The following is an 18,834-nucleotide window of genomic DNA, read 5'->3' on the forward strand; positions in this document are numbered from 1 at the left end:
CCCCGAAACCCAGGGCAGAAACGTTTCGGGGCGGAGGTGACTTCATGTATGTATCACAACCAATGTACATAGTAAGCGAAGTAAACAAACATTACATTACATATTAAAATTTACATTTATTTGAAAAACCAAGTATTACAGTTGTTATATATATATATATATATATATATATATATATATATATATATATATATATATATGAACAAAAGTAAAGACGCATCTTCTACGCACTCCGTCTTCGCTAAAAAGAATCGCAGGGTACCTGTCTAATGTGGACCTGAGAATACAAGCAGTTTGAAAATCAGCATAAAGCTGGTAAGTTCATAAGTGTTTTGTTTTCTGAAAATGAACAAGTTTCCTTTCGGTTTCTGAAAAAAGTTACAAATCCAAGAAAATCTCATATTTTCTTATTTGTAAAGTTTGGTTATCTGTTTTGGTTACACAAATCTAGTTATTGACAATTGATATCCCACGAAAATCCCATATTTTCCTAAAAGTTGGTTACCGATCTGAAATGTAATGTAAAAGATGTATTCTGAAAACCTGGTTATCCTTGTGAGGTGTATTACTTTTAACATGTACATAAAACTAATAAGTGTAAAATAAACCAATTACTAACCCATTATTACTAACAAGTAAATCTCTGTTATCCAAATTGCGAGTTCCATAACCATACGATAGACTAGATATGGCAATATGTAGTCCACATCACTTTATGACTTTCGTCACCCTTGAACCTTTCGATTCGGCTGTAGCTAGCAGCCAGGTGTGGGGTAGTCAGCCCCATATAGATCTATACACTCAAGTCACGCTCCCTATCTAAGAGATTCTGGTTACAGAGGCGGTCCTCCACTCGCGTATCTCTGTGGAGTGTTTCCGAGGACGTGTCTCCAATTTATAGGAATAACAAATTTACTAGTAATAATACAGAAAAACAATGAATCCTCCACTCGTGTATCTCTGTGGAGTGTTACCGAGGACAAATCAAATGTATCAATATGTTGCTTTTAACAATAAATCACAACTGTAAGCCCGAAAGCTTAGTGAGATATCCCCAAAATACCAACCACATATACCATACACACATAACATGCCATATCATATCAGAACACAGAACAGCCATGCACTTCAGGTCTACTGTGTGACTGGTCCGCCGCGCCGGCCAACAGTCCACCTGGTCCACCCTCCGAGTCTAGCCATATACATCGAGTCTGCAGTGTGATTGGTCCGCCCGAACCGAGCCTTCAATCCACCTGGTCCACTCTCTGAGTCTACAGTATGACTGGTCCTCCCACACCGGGCCTTCAGTCGGCTTGGTCCACTCTTCGAGCCTCGGCACGTCTGGTCCGCCCTCTTGGGGCCTACAGCATATCCGGACCGCTCGCTGGGCCTTCGGGACAACCGGTCTGCCCTGGGTATCTTGGCCTACAGCACAAAGCAGGACCCGCCTCAACCCTACCCCAGTCCAACAACCATGTGCACATAAACATACAATCATATAACAATTCACAGTCAACAAGCCGATCTAGCAGATCACATAACATATCATCATCCTAACCAGGATACCGACCTAACCGGTCACTAGCATAGCATCATCCTACATAACAGGATACCGACCTTAACTAGGTCTCTAACATATACCATCCTAGCTACCGGGATGCAAACATATCAAAGCAATAACATAACAACAATACCCGGATCTCAATCCGATAAAGGGCCGACCTTGGTGCCTTAGACCCTGTTGATATAGTGAGGATAACTCACCTCGCAACTGCCGACTGAACAGATAAACCCGAGCTGCTCCGACCACTGATAAGATCTCCACCACTGGCCAACCACCAAAACACTGAACTCAAAACAATATCCTACAATTACCAAAATGCCCCTGGAAACAACTGGTCACTCCTTGGTCAAAGTCAAAGTCAACCCCTAACTGACTCTACTCGCCGAGTCAACCCGATGACTCGCCGAGTCCCCATACTCAGAATTTCCCCCAATCCGCGACTCAACTTGCCGAGTCACCCCGAGACTCGCTGAGTCCAACAACTCTGAGTCCTTCCTCACTCGACTCACCGAGTCATCCCTTGACTCACTGATACACAGCTCACCCTGAAGAAGGATTAAGACCTCATGACCAGACTCACCGAGTCTAAAGCTATCTTCAACCTACTCGCCGAGTTGTTCTTCCAACTCGCCGAGTTCAAGTCCATTTTCAAGCAACTCGCCGAGTACACCTTTGTGACTCGTCGAGTGCCTCTAGATCCCATCCCATACAGAAGCCTTCCAGGCCTTGCAATTGATCCACAACATAGATCTACCCTCCTACAACCCATTCATCACGTAAAGTGGCAAACTTTACATGAATCCAAAGAGATCTAGGCATTTACACTCTAAGGCTAGGGTTTGGGACAAGATGACTTCACCAAACACTCAAGAACAGAGACTTTAATGCACTCTAGACCTTCTCCATTCCAGATCTGAGGTAGCAACCTCAGATCTATCCTTCAAACTCAAAATACCACAAGCTAAACCTCCCACACATCCCAAAAATGATGAATCTAGATGAATAGCAGCCCAAGAACGAGATAATACCTCAAAAGGAAGCCCCAACACCAAGGAAATCCGAATCTTAGCAAAGCCCCTTGCTCCAAGCCTCCTAACTTTCCAAGATCTCCTCCAAAATCTATTCTCCAAGGCTCGAATGCACTCAAATCCTTCACAATCGCGTTTCTAGGGTTTTCTGGACTTCAAGGGAGGGTAAGGAGGCTGGGGAGAGGGTATAATGTCCTTTATATAGGGCTCATCCTCCGAAATTAGGGTTTTCTCCATTCAACGCCTACTCGGCGAGTCCAGCCTCCGACTCGCCGAGTCGGCCACTTAACACGCGACCAGAGTCGCGACCCTACTCGCCGAGTCCACCCATGGACTCGCCGAGTCCACCTTTCCCAAATACACTTTTAGCCCTTCAACTTTACTCTTGATATTCCGGGATGTTACATTGAGGTATAAAGCAAGTTTGTAATTCATATGTAAATAACATATATAAACTATTTCCACATGTGAATATATGTAATATTCAGAAATGAATATATGTAATATTCAGAAATGAATATATGTAATAATCAAATGTGAATATATATGTATTATTCACAAATGAAAAAAACAGTTAATAAAACCATGAAGTACAAAATATATAAAATTAAAGATAAAAAAGTATTCGATCAAAATGTATATTTATTCACATATAATTAAGCTTTTTATGGTTAATAAAATAATCATATAAGCATATTTTTTTTATTACTATTATATTCATTTGTGAATAAATGATAACTTTTTTTTTCCGGAAAATTATACAAAATAGAAAAACGTCATTTTGAGGCCCCAAACAGTCCCGAATGGCTGAAAAATAACGTACGTCACGACGGAGCTGTGAGTTTTGTAAATCACACTATTTTACATCAAATATGTGAATTTCGTCCAATTCCGAGACTAAACTTTATTGCAGCAATTTTTTTGATGATGTCATTAAATTTTCATTCCTACGAGTGATGACATCATCATGACATGTTATTCTATTTATATATGAATAAATTTTAGAAATCATTACGACATATTTACTAATAATGTTACTTCAATCCTACTACTAAAAACATAATTATAATATATTATTTTTAGTTATGTGAATAAACTATATATGTTGATTTATTCATTTGTGAATATAACCTTTATATATAAAAATAAATTATACATTATAAGAATTGGTTTGTAAATAGTTTTTTTGTATATTGTAACAATATTATTTTACATGTAAATTTTACATTATACTGAGACAAACAATATTGTATTGGTTAATAATATCATTTACATTTGAATTTAACACGATCAAAATAAAGAATATATTATATTGTATAACATTTACACATGAATATAAAAATATATTGTCTTTGTCAATGATATTTTCTCATTTATGTCAACCAATCGTCAACCATTGGGATATAAACCAACCATTGATTTAAATGTTATTCATCTACTGAGTTATAACCATTCCTGACAAACATGTGAATACACATAAAAAATGTTAATAAAAATATATTGTTAGTTCATCATAATAGCAACTTATCACATTCTAATTATCACATGGTATATTCATACATGAAGGTATAACCATATGTGAATATTATATGCTATATGTAGTTTATATTATATATTCACATGTGATATTACATGTGAATATTACACAGTACATTCACATATGAATAATATATGGTAGATTCACATGTGAATATTATATGGTATATTTACTTGTGAAGATTACACATTACAGTCACATTTGAATATTACATGGTATATTCATTCATGAATATTACACAATATATTCTCATATGAATATTATATAGTATATTCACTTGTGAATATCACACATTATATTCATATTTAAATATTAGACGATGCACTCACTTGTGAATATTACATAGTATATTCACTTGTGAATATTAGATGTTGTTTTCACTTATGAATATTAGATGATATATTCATATGTGAATATTACACAATATATTCACATATGAATATTACAATGTGTGTTCAGAAATAGATATAATTTTTATATGTTATTCACATATAAATAACATATAGACTTGCATTTGTTTTTTGTTTTAATAATTATAAACTGATTCAAGTGCGAAAACATATTCATATGTGAATGTAACGTGGTAATTTAGTTTATGCATTTCATCAAACAATTGGAGTGTATACAAGTTAGCTTTTTTAAAAATGTTAAAAATATGATACTTTGACTATTTAAAACTTACAAAATAGTAGACTGGTAGATAATTATATGAAATTTTTCAAAAAATAAATGATTTGATGTTTTTCTAACCTTAATTTTGAAGTTTTGTTTGATGATCAATGTTGAATAAATGATATGAAGTGGATATGTTGTTGATTATTGATAATGTTGATCTAATGACGTTGGGAGTATGATTAATCGCATATGTTGAAGATATGTTCGTATTCAAGCAGAATTGAAGGTTGGATTGAAAGAACCAAAAACAGACTTTTGTTGTCTACTATTGAATGATGTTGATAAACGTGTTATTGATGAAGATCGATGATTGATTAATGCTGGATGATGCTGATCGAGGGTTTAATTGAAGAAATATGGATGATTTTTGAAGGTTGGAGAAATTTGGATAATGAACGATGGATTATGAATGAATTTGAACTGTTATCTAATTATCCACAGTTCCCCGCCAAAATGGGTACCGATATGGGGCTGGGGATCCCTGTTATGCTAAAACCGGGGATGGGGCTGGGGGCGGGTATAACAATCCCCAACCTACCCCACCCCCGCTTTGATGACTATATATATATATATATATATATATATATATATATAGACACACACACACACACACACATATATATATATACACTAGCCGTTTACCCGCGCCAAGAGACAGGTGCAAATGGTTTCTTTCGGCAGTTATTTCAATTCGGAAAAATATATGATTGGGCATCCAACTTTGACACGAAGGTAATGAAAAGGTAACCCCATAACAATGAAATCTAATTTGCTTTGGAAAATAGTAACTTGTAACTTCGAAACTAACCCATGTTCTTTAAGTCAAGAATGAAAAAAGGAAAAAAAAATACCATGTTTTCAAGGACTATCATTAAATGAAAAATATAACAAAAAAATGTGATTTTATAGCCTAAAATAAAGTAAAACCATTTAAACTACATGTTGGGAAAGATATTGTGTTGATCCGACTTCAAAAAAATTATTAATGACATTTTTAAAAAATTCACAGATTATGCCTTTTTGCCTCTTCGTTCACTTTGAAATCCCCCACCAAGTAGTTATTGGTTCCCTTGACTAAAGTTTCATCGAAGCAAAACCAAGTAACTATCCATTTCCAAAATTTAGAACTAATAAAATAAAATAAAACAAACAAAATAGTTTCAAAAGTCGATAGAAAATGGAAAAGATAAATTGATTGAGTGTAGAGTTTCTATGAGACATTTTGTCAAACACTTAGAGTCCATGTTTTGTAAGCCTATAAAAAAACTATAACCCATCTTTTTGAATTAACTTGGGAAGTGAAATAAATTTTCTAAAACCGCTCCTATAACACTAAATCTTCATCTAACACACCACAACGACTAAAAACAATAACCATCCTTACAGAGAATCCAAAGTCCAAACCAGCCAACTTAATCTTACAAAAACTACATGATCGAATTAATAGTCAATCAAAAAATAATATCATTTACAAAAAAAAAAAACTTACAAATAAATTTAATTATCTAATAGAAATACTAAGTGACATGATTAATTCAAGTTTTAAAACCAAAAACCATCGAGCAAGATAATAATGTTGAACCAATAACCATCATGGTCTGCTCTCCCTTCGATGTCTGCAAAATAGAAATGAATGGAAATTGCAACCTGTGACAAAAAGATGAGTGATGACTTTCTTGTGGTCGTCACTTATCGTTGCTATCTCTTTAAACAATCTTGGCTTCATCCCCAATAATAGAAACTCAGATCAATCAAGAAGAAAGATTAGGGACCCTAACATGACACCCAAGTTTGAGAATGAAACAAAGTAGGTTGTTATTCAAGATATACTATTTATGTCCTCCATGAAGCATCTTTCACCACAACATTTGGATGGTGAAGCTTTGAGACTTGAGAGAGTGTCAGCTTCTAACCATAACTTTATTATCTAGAGTAAAAGGAAAATAGAAACAATAATGAAAGAAAAATGGTAAGGTTATAGATGCTTTTGATCAAACTGTACTAAATATCCTAAATAATAATATGGTATACCGACCCAAATGTCCATAATCCATTTTCCATGGTAAACTGTCACAAATATCATGAATGGTCTTGACTAATTAGTTAATTATAGAAAAATAATACAACAAATAGTGAATATACCTATTAATGTCATAAATGGTCCATATGTGGCTTGATGTACTTGAGCTATTGAGGCAATACATGTTAATGTCCAAAACTCATATAACAAATATCTTTAGCATTAATCTAAAATCAACATCCAAATAATCCGTGAAAAAAAATTAAACACACAAAAAAATTGTTAAAAATTAAAAAACAGAGTGTGGTGCAAAAAAATATTAAAAGGATGAAATAAACCAACAAAAAACATATAAAAGAGCAAAGTAGGAGGATGGAGTGGTATAAAAGTCGGACCTGTGTGTTAAACCTTCTAAATACAGTTTAGATATGCAAGGAAAAGATAAGATAGTCTATAAGTCAGATAGTAAAAAAAAAGTAAAAATAACTACTTAAATCACATGAGTTTTAGTGAAAAAGTAAAAATCACACATCTATTTTCCTAACACACCTGTATTTGCTAAGAGATAATGTAATGTTATGCTAAAAACTGCATCTAACAACAAACAAAACAACAATTAAAAAATCCACTTTTGCAGTAAACATTTGAAAATAACTTTGCCCCTTACAAATTTGTTCTAGCTTCCGAAGTTTAGTCTCTATGTTGAATTATATTTTCTCTTACAGTCTTTACTGATGGTTAAAGCAACCCACCACAACTCCATAACCACTCGTGTACCAACCTTCAGAACAAAGAGCATTTCAAAAACTAACATAAAGAATTTAGAAATAAAGTGGTTTTTGTGATTACAGAGAAGAAGACACAATATACCTTAGAAATCTACAAAATAATCAACGTGGTGATGAAAGATTGACGTATTTTCCGGCCACATCTAGCTATCATAAAGAGAAAGATGAATAATTGACACATTTTCTAGCAAAATCTACATATTACCTTTGAGAACATAATTTCTCATGTTGACCTCTTTTAGCGACCCTCGTTTAGTGAAAACCCTAGTACATTAGTGACTTAGTTTGGTAGCAGGAGCCTCCAATTTTCCGAGCAAGTTTCCTCTTTAACAACAAATGAAAGATTTATTGAAATATGTAAGATTAGGCTGCCAAAAATAGAATAGATAAGCAACAACCAGAGGACAATTTTGCAGAGAGAAAAGAGATGGAAAGTTGGCGAAAATCGAAGTACCAATTCTTCAAGCTACACACCTGCATAAACACAAAAATGTCTAAATCAAAAAAGGTAATTGAGAAATCATGGTAGAGAAATAGAAGATAGAAGATTTCGAGAGTGAGAGACAGAATTAGCCGTTGTGTTGGCTATGGTTTGTGTACGGTAGCGACAAGCCTCTATATATTATGGTGGTATTAAAGGGAGTGGGAGAGGATGCTGGTGGTAACCGGTGATGGTGGTGGCGTGCCGGAATTAGATGTAGGTGGTGACTGGGTGAATTGGGTGATGATGCTATATAAAGTGTATGTTTAACCGATTTCTTTGGCGTACCAGGTCAAAAGTCGTGATATTTTCCCAAAAGAAATTATTGTTGGGTAAACGAATCCATTCTTATCTTGAATAATTCAACTGTTGACCGTATAGGAAATTATCTATTCTATAATGCATAAAGTTATTATATATATATATATATTATATAATGCATTAGATATTGTACATTGTGTTTAAACACTTGAACGTCTTAAATCTATTTTTAGAAATAGTAAGATTTGTATAATAATATAGTAAGATATATATATATATATATATATATATATATATATATATATATATATATATATATATATAATATTAGTATAACGATCATTTATTGAATTTGAATTATGTCCACTAAGATGAATTGATCTATATTAGACCATCAGAAATAGAGTCCATATACCAAATTATGTTCCCAAGTCCAAGAGTTCATCGATCGTCACTTTTTTCAATGATATGTATACCAAATCGTCACTTTTAGTTTTGATGCTTGTTAAATTTTATGATTGATGTAAACAAAATCTAATTATGACATATGGTTTTGATCACTTATTAAACTTGGTTTTTGTTTTGTAAGTTGAGTTTATTATGTTGATAGATTGGGGATGGGTTGGGGATGGGCTGGGAAAAGCCCAAAATACAAAAGAGAAGAGATTTGATTCCCCGCATCCATCGGGGATGGGGATAGGGATAGGGATGGAGATGAGGATGAGGACGAGGTTAGAAACTCGGAGATGGGACCTGGATGGTCAACCCCGCCCCAAACCCGCCCCATTTCCATCCCTTGATGTTAATTAAATGATTGACTGAGAATGATTCCCTCATTCTTAACTTTTTTTCCTCAATTAAACCCTCTACTACGTATTAGATGGAAGGATATAGAAACTCAAAGTCATTTTATTTTTTAATTATTGGGTTATCATTGTTTTTTGGAAAGTAACTATTTTGTCGTCCTTTAAGTTGCCAACAAACATATTTTAAAATGATAACCGACTCATGTAATCTGTACGTTTATCTGGTATATTAGGATAAATATGTCAACCTTTTTACAATTTTATACTTTTGACCCACATTTTACATTTTAAAATTTGTTATGAAATTAGCCGAACATTAAATTTTATTACAATTTCGTCTAAAATTAGTTTAATTTACAAATTAATTTTTCTAAAAATTTTTAAAGACTTTTTTAGATATTTTTTCAATATTTATTTCTTTTTAATTTATAGTTTTGTTTTTTATTTAAAAAAAAATCCTTTACAACATTTTTATAAGTTTTTATAGAAAAAATTATTACTTGTTATAATCATTTACAAAAAAGTTATAAAGTTGTTTTATATTTTTGAGTACAATGTTTTAAACTTGGGTTATAATATTTAAAATTGTTTTTATATTTTGACATAATTTTTATACAACTGTTTTTAAATCAAATATTTGTAGATATTTTTTTTTCTTTTAAAAGTTCTTATTTATTTTACATTCACATATATTTTTTTTTCTAACTATGATAAAATCCTTTCAAAATATTTTTTTACAATATGTTTAAAATGTTTCATAATTTTTTTCTGTATTTTTCATAACATTTAAAAGTACTTTCATTAAATTAAAGATAAGTTATAAGAAGTGTAAAAAAAGTTAAAAAAAAAGAAAATATAAAACAAGTTTATAACATTTTATTAAAAAAGCTATATTGTTTTAGAAATTATCATTAAAAGGAAAATGATTATAATTCTAACCCACTTTTAAGATGTATTAAAAAATATAAAACAACTCTATAAAGTTACTAAAATATATTGTTTATTAATTATCACCAACAATTTCTAACAAAATAATCCAATGAGGGACTAAAAAGCAACCTTTTCAAACTTGTAGTACTTCTTTGTAATATTAGGTCATCAAAAAAACCAAACCTAAAATACTCGCCCCAAAAGCCCAGCTGCAACAAACTCCATCACTCCGCAGGTAGCTTTTGCACTCACTTTTTTTCGAACTACTCGTCTCAATCGCTCCATTTTCGTCCACATCATATCAGCAACATCTCTTCATCTTGATCTTCACCTTCGGATTCAATAACAAGCAAGGTAATTTCAATCTGTCAATTCGCCATTCGTTTTTTCGATCATTTAAACTACAACTATTACTATTTAGGGTTTTTCTTTCACCCGACGAGTTATTAATTGCATATTATTCCTGGTAGTTTCTCGTTCCTGTAAGATTCTCAGTGTGGTTGTTAATATATTCGCATTATCAGCATTGCGCTGTTACTGTTCTTAATTCCGCAGTTTGCATTTACATTTTTCTTCAGATTGTAATGAAATTCCTGTATACAGTAATAGTTGTTGGATCTAGTGTGATATCGGCTGTATTTTCATAAGTTGATTGATCGGGGTAACTACCTGTCTATGCCTCTTCTTTTATGCATTAGTTCTATTCAAAATGCTGAATTAATCTAACGAGTAATTCAAACAAAGACTAGAAAACAAGGAGTAGAATAAGGAGAAGCTATGTGAAACACAAATAAATCGCTAAAAGTCTAAAACTTTCATAGATAGCCATTGATAATTGATTGAATCATAAGCAACAATTTTTTCGTATCCAATACAGATGCCAAAATATAACATGAACCAAATGCCCCAATCTAGATGTATACCTGTTACTTAGTTGGATCTAAACCTTATTTTACCCAAACATTCAAGAAACATTCCCTTGTTTTCATCAAGAAACCAACCAGTTTTAAAAAAGTCCCAATTTTTCACTTAATCTAGAACCCAATCTGACTCACACTCAACTTACAATGATATGTGGAAGACTTATCTTGCTTTATTTATTAATCACATAATCTATTTGCTACATTATTTATTTACTCATTAACTAACCTATGAGATTCATAGTACTACATTTCTCAACTTACCTAATAACAATCAAGATCTCAGTTATTACACAATACAAGGATTCATTTTCTTTTTGTCCATTTTATAAAAAATTTACTAATAGAATTTTTTTTTCATGGTAATTAGAATAATGTCAACACAAAGTGAAGCTCCTTCAACAACTCCAAGTGTACAAGTGGTTGGGAATGCCTTTGTTGAGCAGTATTACCATATACTCCACCACTCTCCAGACATGGTTCATAAATTTTATCAGGAGTCGAGTTTTATAAGCCGCCCTGATGAAGATGGTGTAATGATAACTGTGACTACCATGAAAGTAAGTTTTTTTATTTAAAAAAACATTTTACTTTCCTTTTTGGATGAAAGTTATAAGTTTTATGGGATAATGTCAGTAAATAGTAACCAAGTTTTAAATTTGTTCCACCTAAGTACCTTAGATTTTTGGTGATGACGTGGCGATGACTTGTTGCTGATGTGGAAATGGAACTATGACTTGGCAGACTTGGTTACTTTTGAATGAAATTGTTTCAATATGTTTGCCATGTCATAGGTCCACATCATTATCATTAAAAGTCAAAGTTTATAAAAATTGAAACAAAAAAGATACAAAATTTCACAAGAATGAAAATAAAAACTGAGTTTTTTGGTAAAAATATGACAACCATATAGAATTGCATAATCAAATACCTAAACTACCCTTACCTTGATTTTTATAGTTTTCCAAAGTTTTCTAAATTTCTAAAATGGAAAATGAAAACTCCTCCAGTTTCAACCAAACACTTTTTTTTTTTTTTTTTTTTATTTATTTATTTTTTTTTTAATTTTCATTGAAAACTAAAAATAAAAACTCAACTCTATTTTCCAAAAACGTTTTTTTAGAAAAATGAAAACAATTTTCCACAACCAAACACACCTTATACTTTCGATTTTGTTTGTGAAAAATTGTATGTGATGATGTGGCGATGACTTGTTGTGTTGCTGATGTGGAAATGGAACTATGACTTTGCATGCTTGGTTACTATTGAATGAAATTGTTTCAATACGTTTGCCACATCATCGGCCCACATCATCATCACTAAAAGTCAAAAATTACAAAAGTTTATAAACGTTGAAACAAAAGAGATACAAAATTTCACAAGAATGTAAAAAAAAAATACTCAGTAAAGTGAAATTTTACATTCTTGTTAAATTTTGTATCCTAAATTACCCTTACCCGTGATATAAAATTGCATAATCAAATACCTAAATTACCCTTACAAGTTACCCCTGATATAAAAAAACTCAAAGTTGAGTGATTTAGGATACAAAATTTCACAAGAATGTAAAATTTCCCTCAAATTTTGTATCCTAAATTACCCTTGTCAGGACTCGAGACCAAAATCAATGTTACATGTTTTAGATTTTAGAATTGCATATTATTATGAAATACCTAAACTACCCTTACCCCTGATATAAAATTTGTTTATAATAATGATCAGGGAATAAATGAGAAAATATGTTCATTGGATTACACTGCTTACAAGGCAGAAATAAAGACTGCTGACACTCAAGAATCTTATAAAGATGGAGTGATTGTTTTAGTAACTGGATGCTTAATAAAAAAGGAGGATAATCAAAGAAAGAAATTCATACAAAGTTTCTTTCTTGCCCCTCAAGACAAGGGCTATTTCGTCTTTAATGATGTTTTCAGATATGTTGATGAAATCAAATCATTGGATGATAATAATAATAATCATTTGGTGCTGGTTGAAGGAATAGATGATAACCAAACATTACCCTTGATCCAAGGTGCATCTTTTTTTTTTTCTTATATATTTTATTTTCCATTCATTTATTTAATAGACAAAGTTGCAAAAATGGTCCCTGTGGTTGTCAAAATTATGTGGTTTTGGTCAAAAAATGTTTAACTTTAACGGCTTGGCTGTTAACTTTTTTAAAATGACAATTTTACCCTCAGGGATCATTTCTGCCACCAAACTACAAGGACCATTTCTGCATCTCTTCTTTTTAATTTTATTTATAAAGAAAAGATGCAGAAATGGTCCCTGGGGGTAAAATTGTCATTTTAAAAAAGTTAACAGCCAAGCTGTTAAAGTTAACAATTTTGGACCAAAAACGCACAAGGTATCCAAAATTGGACCTCTTTTGCACCACAAAACATTTTTGGACCAAAACTACATAATTTTGATAACAGTAGGGACCATTTTTGCAATTTTGTCTAATCAATATTTAGATTTAAGGTAATAAAGATTTGTCAACTCATCATGCTAATATTTTCGTGTGGTTTTAGTCCCTGGCTGACATTAGATGACTGTTTTACCCTTGTTTTTTTTTTCTTCTGTTTTGTTTATTGTTTATAGTTTTATAAAATGAAATGGGCTCACCACATCACACCCTTTTCTAAATTTAAAAAAGAGTGGATTACATTTTTGGTCCTTGAGTATAGTTGGTTTTTATAATTTTGGTCACAAAAGGTTTTCTCTTACAATTTTGGTCTTTATTCGAGGTTCTTGTAACGTTTTTGGACCTTGTTCCAAGTAAAATGACATTTTTGTTCCTTGGGTTTAGCTGATTTTTTCAAATTTGGTCCCAAATATGAAATATATAGTCATTTTACGTGGAACAAGGACCAAAAATGTTACAAAAACATCATATAAGGACCAAATTTGCAAGAAAACTTTTTTGGGACCAAATTTGAGTTATTCACATCTATGTTTGGCAACCAAAAAGTTAATTTACTCAACAAGGTTATAAAGAATAGACAAAACATAAAAAAGTTAAAAAATTCAAACAAGGGTAAGATCGTCATTTTACGTCTCAGGGACCAAAATTCACACCATAGGAACTCATTGGGACGCAATCTGCACAGATTAGACTAAACCATGAGGACGATTTTGTAGTTTACCCTTAGATTTATCTTTGAGTAAGTTACAAATTTAGTCCCTGTGCTTTACTTGAAATTGAAAATTTGCTCTAATTTTTGATATCTTTCTAAAGTCATCCAAAAAAATCTTATAATTTGTGTTTTTCCCGATTAAACCTCAAATTTATTTTTTGTCTGAAAAAGACCTTGTATATATATCTTTTCATTTTTTTTCCAAAAAAGCCCTCAACTTTGTATTTTTTTCGAAAAAACACTCAACCTTCTAAATACTTCCAAATAAACCCTCAACCTTTTCAAAAAAACCCTCACATTTTAGAATTATTTTTTTGGAAAAAAAATGCTAAAAGGTCCGGATCAGAAAAGATAAAAAAAATACAAAGTCTTTTTCAGCAAAAATAATAATTCAAGGTTTAATCCGCAAAAAACACAAAATGTAAGGTCTTTTCTGAGATTAACCATTAAGTTTACATATTATTGCAGATTTAGTCCCTCTGACAACGATATCCAAGTCTAAAATTGGACTCAACTTGACCAAATCCACAAAAACAAAATGCAAATTCAAAAAATGGACAAAACTTGTGATTTTCAGTAAACCACAGGGACCAGATTAGAAATTCAAAATTTCTAATATTTACTTGAAATTGCCTATTTCCAGATCCTCCTTCTCAAGCTCTTGATAAAGAAGAAGTGGAAAATATTGTGGAAGAAACACAAACACAAACACAATCACAATCACAATCACAATCACAATCACAAGATGTTTTGGAAATTGAAAATAACGAAATACAATCACAAATACATCCACCTCCGATTATTGAAGAATCAATTTCTTCAATAATTCCTGTGGAAGATGCTCCAAAAATGTCGTATGCATCAATTTTAAGTTCACAAATGAAAAGGAATAATAACAAACCTTATGTTCCTTCTAATAACAATAACAATAATAATACTTTGAGGGCAACTCCTACAAAAATCGAAAATAAAATAGTTGCTGACGTGGCACAAGGTCACCCTCACTCCCCCGAAGTCTCAACTCCTCCTCCACCTGTCGCGTCCAGTAGCATTAGCTCTCCTCGTAGTCATGATGAAGGTGTTTTTTATTTTTCATTTTTTACTTTTTTTAATTTTTATTATTGTTATTAATATTTCTGGTTTTTTTATATAGGTGATGGTTATTCGGTTTATGTAAGGAATTTGCCTCTAAATGCAACAGTGTCTCAACTTGAGATTGAATTTAATAAATTTGGGCCTATTAAACCAGGAGGTATTCAAGTTAGAAGTAACAAGGTTTGTTAATATATTTTTTTAATCAATATTCAGTGTAAATTAATATCATAGTATATATATATATATATATATATATATATATATATATATATATATATATATATATATATATATATATATATATATATATATTTCTTTAATGGGTATATAAATAAATATATTTTTTATTTGGCATTTGACCAGCAGCTGGGATTCTGTTTTGGGTTCATTGAATTTCAAGATTTCAATTCCATGCAAAACGCAATTCAGGTTTTTTTTTTTTCTTATTATATTTTTTAAATTACAATTAAAATATATATATTTTTAAAAATAAATAGCCTACTAATTAAAATAACTGATCCAGAATTCTCCTGTTGTCATTGGTGATCGAGAAGCTGTAGTGGAGATAAAAAGAACCACAACTCGAGGTTTGTTTTGTTTGGTTTTGTAAAGAGTAAATTACACGAATGGTCCCTATGGTTTAGGGTAATTTGCGCATTTGATCCCTAACTTATTTTTTTTAACTTGGAAGGTCTTTACTGTTTGTTTTTGTTACACGTTTGGTCCCTGTCTTACATAAAAAGACTATTTTTCCCTTGATTTTTTAACTTATTTAAATAAACACATCCTCAACCCCACCCCACTCATCTTATCTTATCCACCCCACTATTTTTCTCTATTTAAATAATAGTCTTTTTAGGTAAGACAGGGATCAAACACGTAACAAAAACAAACGGTAGGGACCAAGTGCGTAACAAAAACAAACAGTAGGGACCTTCCGAGTTAAAAAAATAAGTTAGGGACCAAACGCGCAAATTAACCCAAACCATAGGGACCATTCGTGTAGTTTACTCTTTTGTAAATAATTTTATAAAAAGAACAAATTACTGAAATCATCCCTGTAGTTTGTGAAAAATTACGCGTTTGGTCCCTAAGTCTTTTTTTGCACCCGGACCGTCCCTACAGAGTCCGTATAGTTTGATTTTATTGTGTTGTTGGTCTCTGTCCAATATAAAAAGACACTTTTGCCCTTTCTCATTTGTTTTTCAATTATTTTTATTATTGGTTTTATGTTTATTATTAAAAGAATCAATCAAAATAAAATAAAATGGGCCCCACCATCCAAAACCCACCTTCCTAAATCCCATTGGCTCTTGGAGAACGTAAGGGGTGTTTTTATTTTATTTTATTATTAATAAACATAAAACTAATAAAAATAACTGAAAAATAAATGAGAAAGAGCAAAAGGGTCATTTTATGTTGGAAAGGGACAAACAACGCAATGAAATTATACTATAGGGACGGTCTGAGTGCAAAAAGAAACTTAGGGACAAACGTGTACTTTTTCACAAACCATAGGGACGATTTTAGTAATTTGTTATTTTATAAATAATATATATTTTTTACACAGTTGGGGCGGGGCGTGGGCGGTTTCCGGTGGGGCGAGGTGGTTTCCGGGGCGATAGTTTCCGGGGACGTGGCGGCGGAAGCTTTAATGGCGGTGGTGGACGAGGGTACGGTAGAAGTGATTATGGTGGTGGGCGTGGTGAGTTTTCCGGGCGTGGAAGAGGCGGACGTGGTGGAGATGGTTATCAGCAAGGCGGCAGGAGAGGCGGCAGAAGAGGTGGCTCAGCCCAGTACGTGTCCACCGCTTGATTAAAACTGTTTTTATTTCCGGTGATTTGTTTTATTGGTAGAAGGTTAGTAAAAGTCGGTGAAACTAAAACTAATTTAATGACCAAAACAAAAGCAAAAAAAAATGTTTATTTCGTGTTAGTTTCAGGTATTCTTTCTAACATAATTTGTTTTAGGTTGGTTTTTTTTTTTGTTTCACAGGGGTGAAAAGTGTAATTTTGCAAATTTTACTAAATTCACCGTTGCTCTCTTGTCATTTTTTTTTGTGCTTTTAGGTTTTTTGAAGTAGTGAGAAAGTAGTCGAATTAAAATGAATCAAAAATAAATATGAATCAACAAGTTAAATAAAAAAAATAATTTTCGAGCCATGTATATGTAAAAGGAAGATTCCCGACATCACAATTTAAGATATTAGTTAGCTATGCAATTAATTTCAATATATTTGAAATTCAAAATCAAATAACCTGCTTTTTAAAAAAACACCGAAGTAACCTTTTGAGGTTGTCTTCAGACTATTCACAGAAAAAAATAACATCATTGGCATAAATCAAATGTGAGATGGTGGGATCATTGTTGGAGAGAGGTATAAAAAAAAGGGTTTTATGCAGAAATTTTGATAAAAGCTTTAACTTTTGTTCGAATAAAAAAACATGATTATCAATAAAAATAAGATTTTTTTTTTTTTTTTTAGTTTGAGCAAAAGATTAAATAATTATGAATTTTCTGTTCAATTTATTTTAGGATTTTTTTTATAAATTTTCCTAAAATTATAAAAATTTTCAGCATAAAACCCTAATTAGAAAATGTGAGAATGGATTCCCTTACATCACTCCCTTGGAAAGAGGAAATTCATTTGTTGGAGACCCATTGAAGCTCGGTCGGAACGAAGGAAGTTATTCATCCAACCCCTCCATCCAAAATTCATTTATTGCATTAGAGAATCAAGGAATTCTCAATATAGAGAATCAAAAGCTTTGTTAAGGTCAACCATCAAAAGCATCTTTTTTTTTTCATGGTTTTAGCCCACACACAAATATCATTGATAAAAGGAACATCAAGGACGAATCGAATCTCCGCATAGGACTATTGTTTTACACTTATTACAAATCTATTATTTTTTTTAGTCCAAAAGAAGCTTAGAGATCACCTTGTTGAAACAACCTAAGACTAATGGTATAAAAGTCTTTCATTCCCTTTCTTTCATTCCCTTTGGGTCTCTATTCTTAGAATAACTAAGATGAAAGATGAAAGTTTAATAAGAACTAATTTTGATTTGCCCCGTTACCCCAAAGTTTTTGATTGCTTTCAAAAGTTCTGAATAATTTTGTAACAAACTATTTTGATTATATAGTTGAAGTACGTCAAAGTTAAATAAGAACGGATTCTGTAAACAAACTACTAGAGCAATGATTGTAGGGTTAAATACATGGAATCCAATTAATAAGAACGTACCTTAAGTTTTTCTGAAAAAGTCGGTTTTACCCTCTGGCGGGTTTTTGGTTCGTTTATGCCGCAGACTTGTCTCAATTTTTGCATTAATTCCAAATAGTCGGTTGCTAGAGGGTTTACCAGTTACCCCTTGCACTGTAGCCACTTTATTGAGACCACGTGGCAACTTTGTTGAGTAGCTTATCCAAAAGAAGAAAGTAACACCGTTTGGAAGATGTTAGACATAGAGATCCACACCCTGTCGCTAAAACATCATCTCACTCGCAGTAAATTGTATCTTCTACTGAGAAAAATCTTGGGTTATTGGGAGGGATTCAACACGAAATCTGAGTATTTGAAGAAGGTT

The 18,834-nt window shown here is 32.1% G+C and overlaps 1 protein-coding gene across 2 annotated transcripts; it reads left to right on the forward strand.

Moving 5' to 3' along the window:
• Positions 1 to 10,283: 10,283 nt before the first annotated feature.
• Positions 10,284 to 17,180, forward strand: LOC111913824 (nuclear transport factor 2). 2 transcript variants are annotated; one of them, XM_023909538.3, is made up of 8 exons: positions 10,284 to 10,444; positions 11,381 to 11,570; positions 12,733 to 13,042; positions 14,794 to 15,228; positions 15,304 to 15,425; positions 15,609 to 15,674; positions 15,769 to 15,832; positions 16,816 to 17,180. In XM_023909538.3, exons 2-8 carry the CDS (start codon positions 11,385 to 11,387, stop codon positions 17,058 to 17,060), a joined length of 1,428 nt encoding a protein of 475 aa, XP_023765306.2. In that variant the 5' UTR covers positions 10,284 to 10,444; positions 11,381 to 11,384; the 3' UTR covers positions 17,061 to 17,180. The 2 variants fall into 2 exon arrangements, with proteins under 2 accessions (XP_023765306.2, XP_023765307.2); XM_023909539.3 differs by having other exon boundaries at positions 15,612 to 15,674.
• Positions 17,181 to 18,834: the final 1,654 nt, after the last annotated feature.

This window comes from Lactuca sativa, chromosome 3 (genome assembly GCF_002870075.4).
Source record: "Lactuca sativa cultivar Salinas chromosome 3, Lsat_Salinas_v11, whole genome shotgun sequence".
NCBI classification, from domain to species: domain Eukaryota; kingdom Viridiplantae; phylum Streptophyta; class Magnoliopsida; order Asterales; family Asteraceae; genus Lactuca; species Lactuca sativa.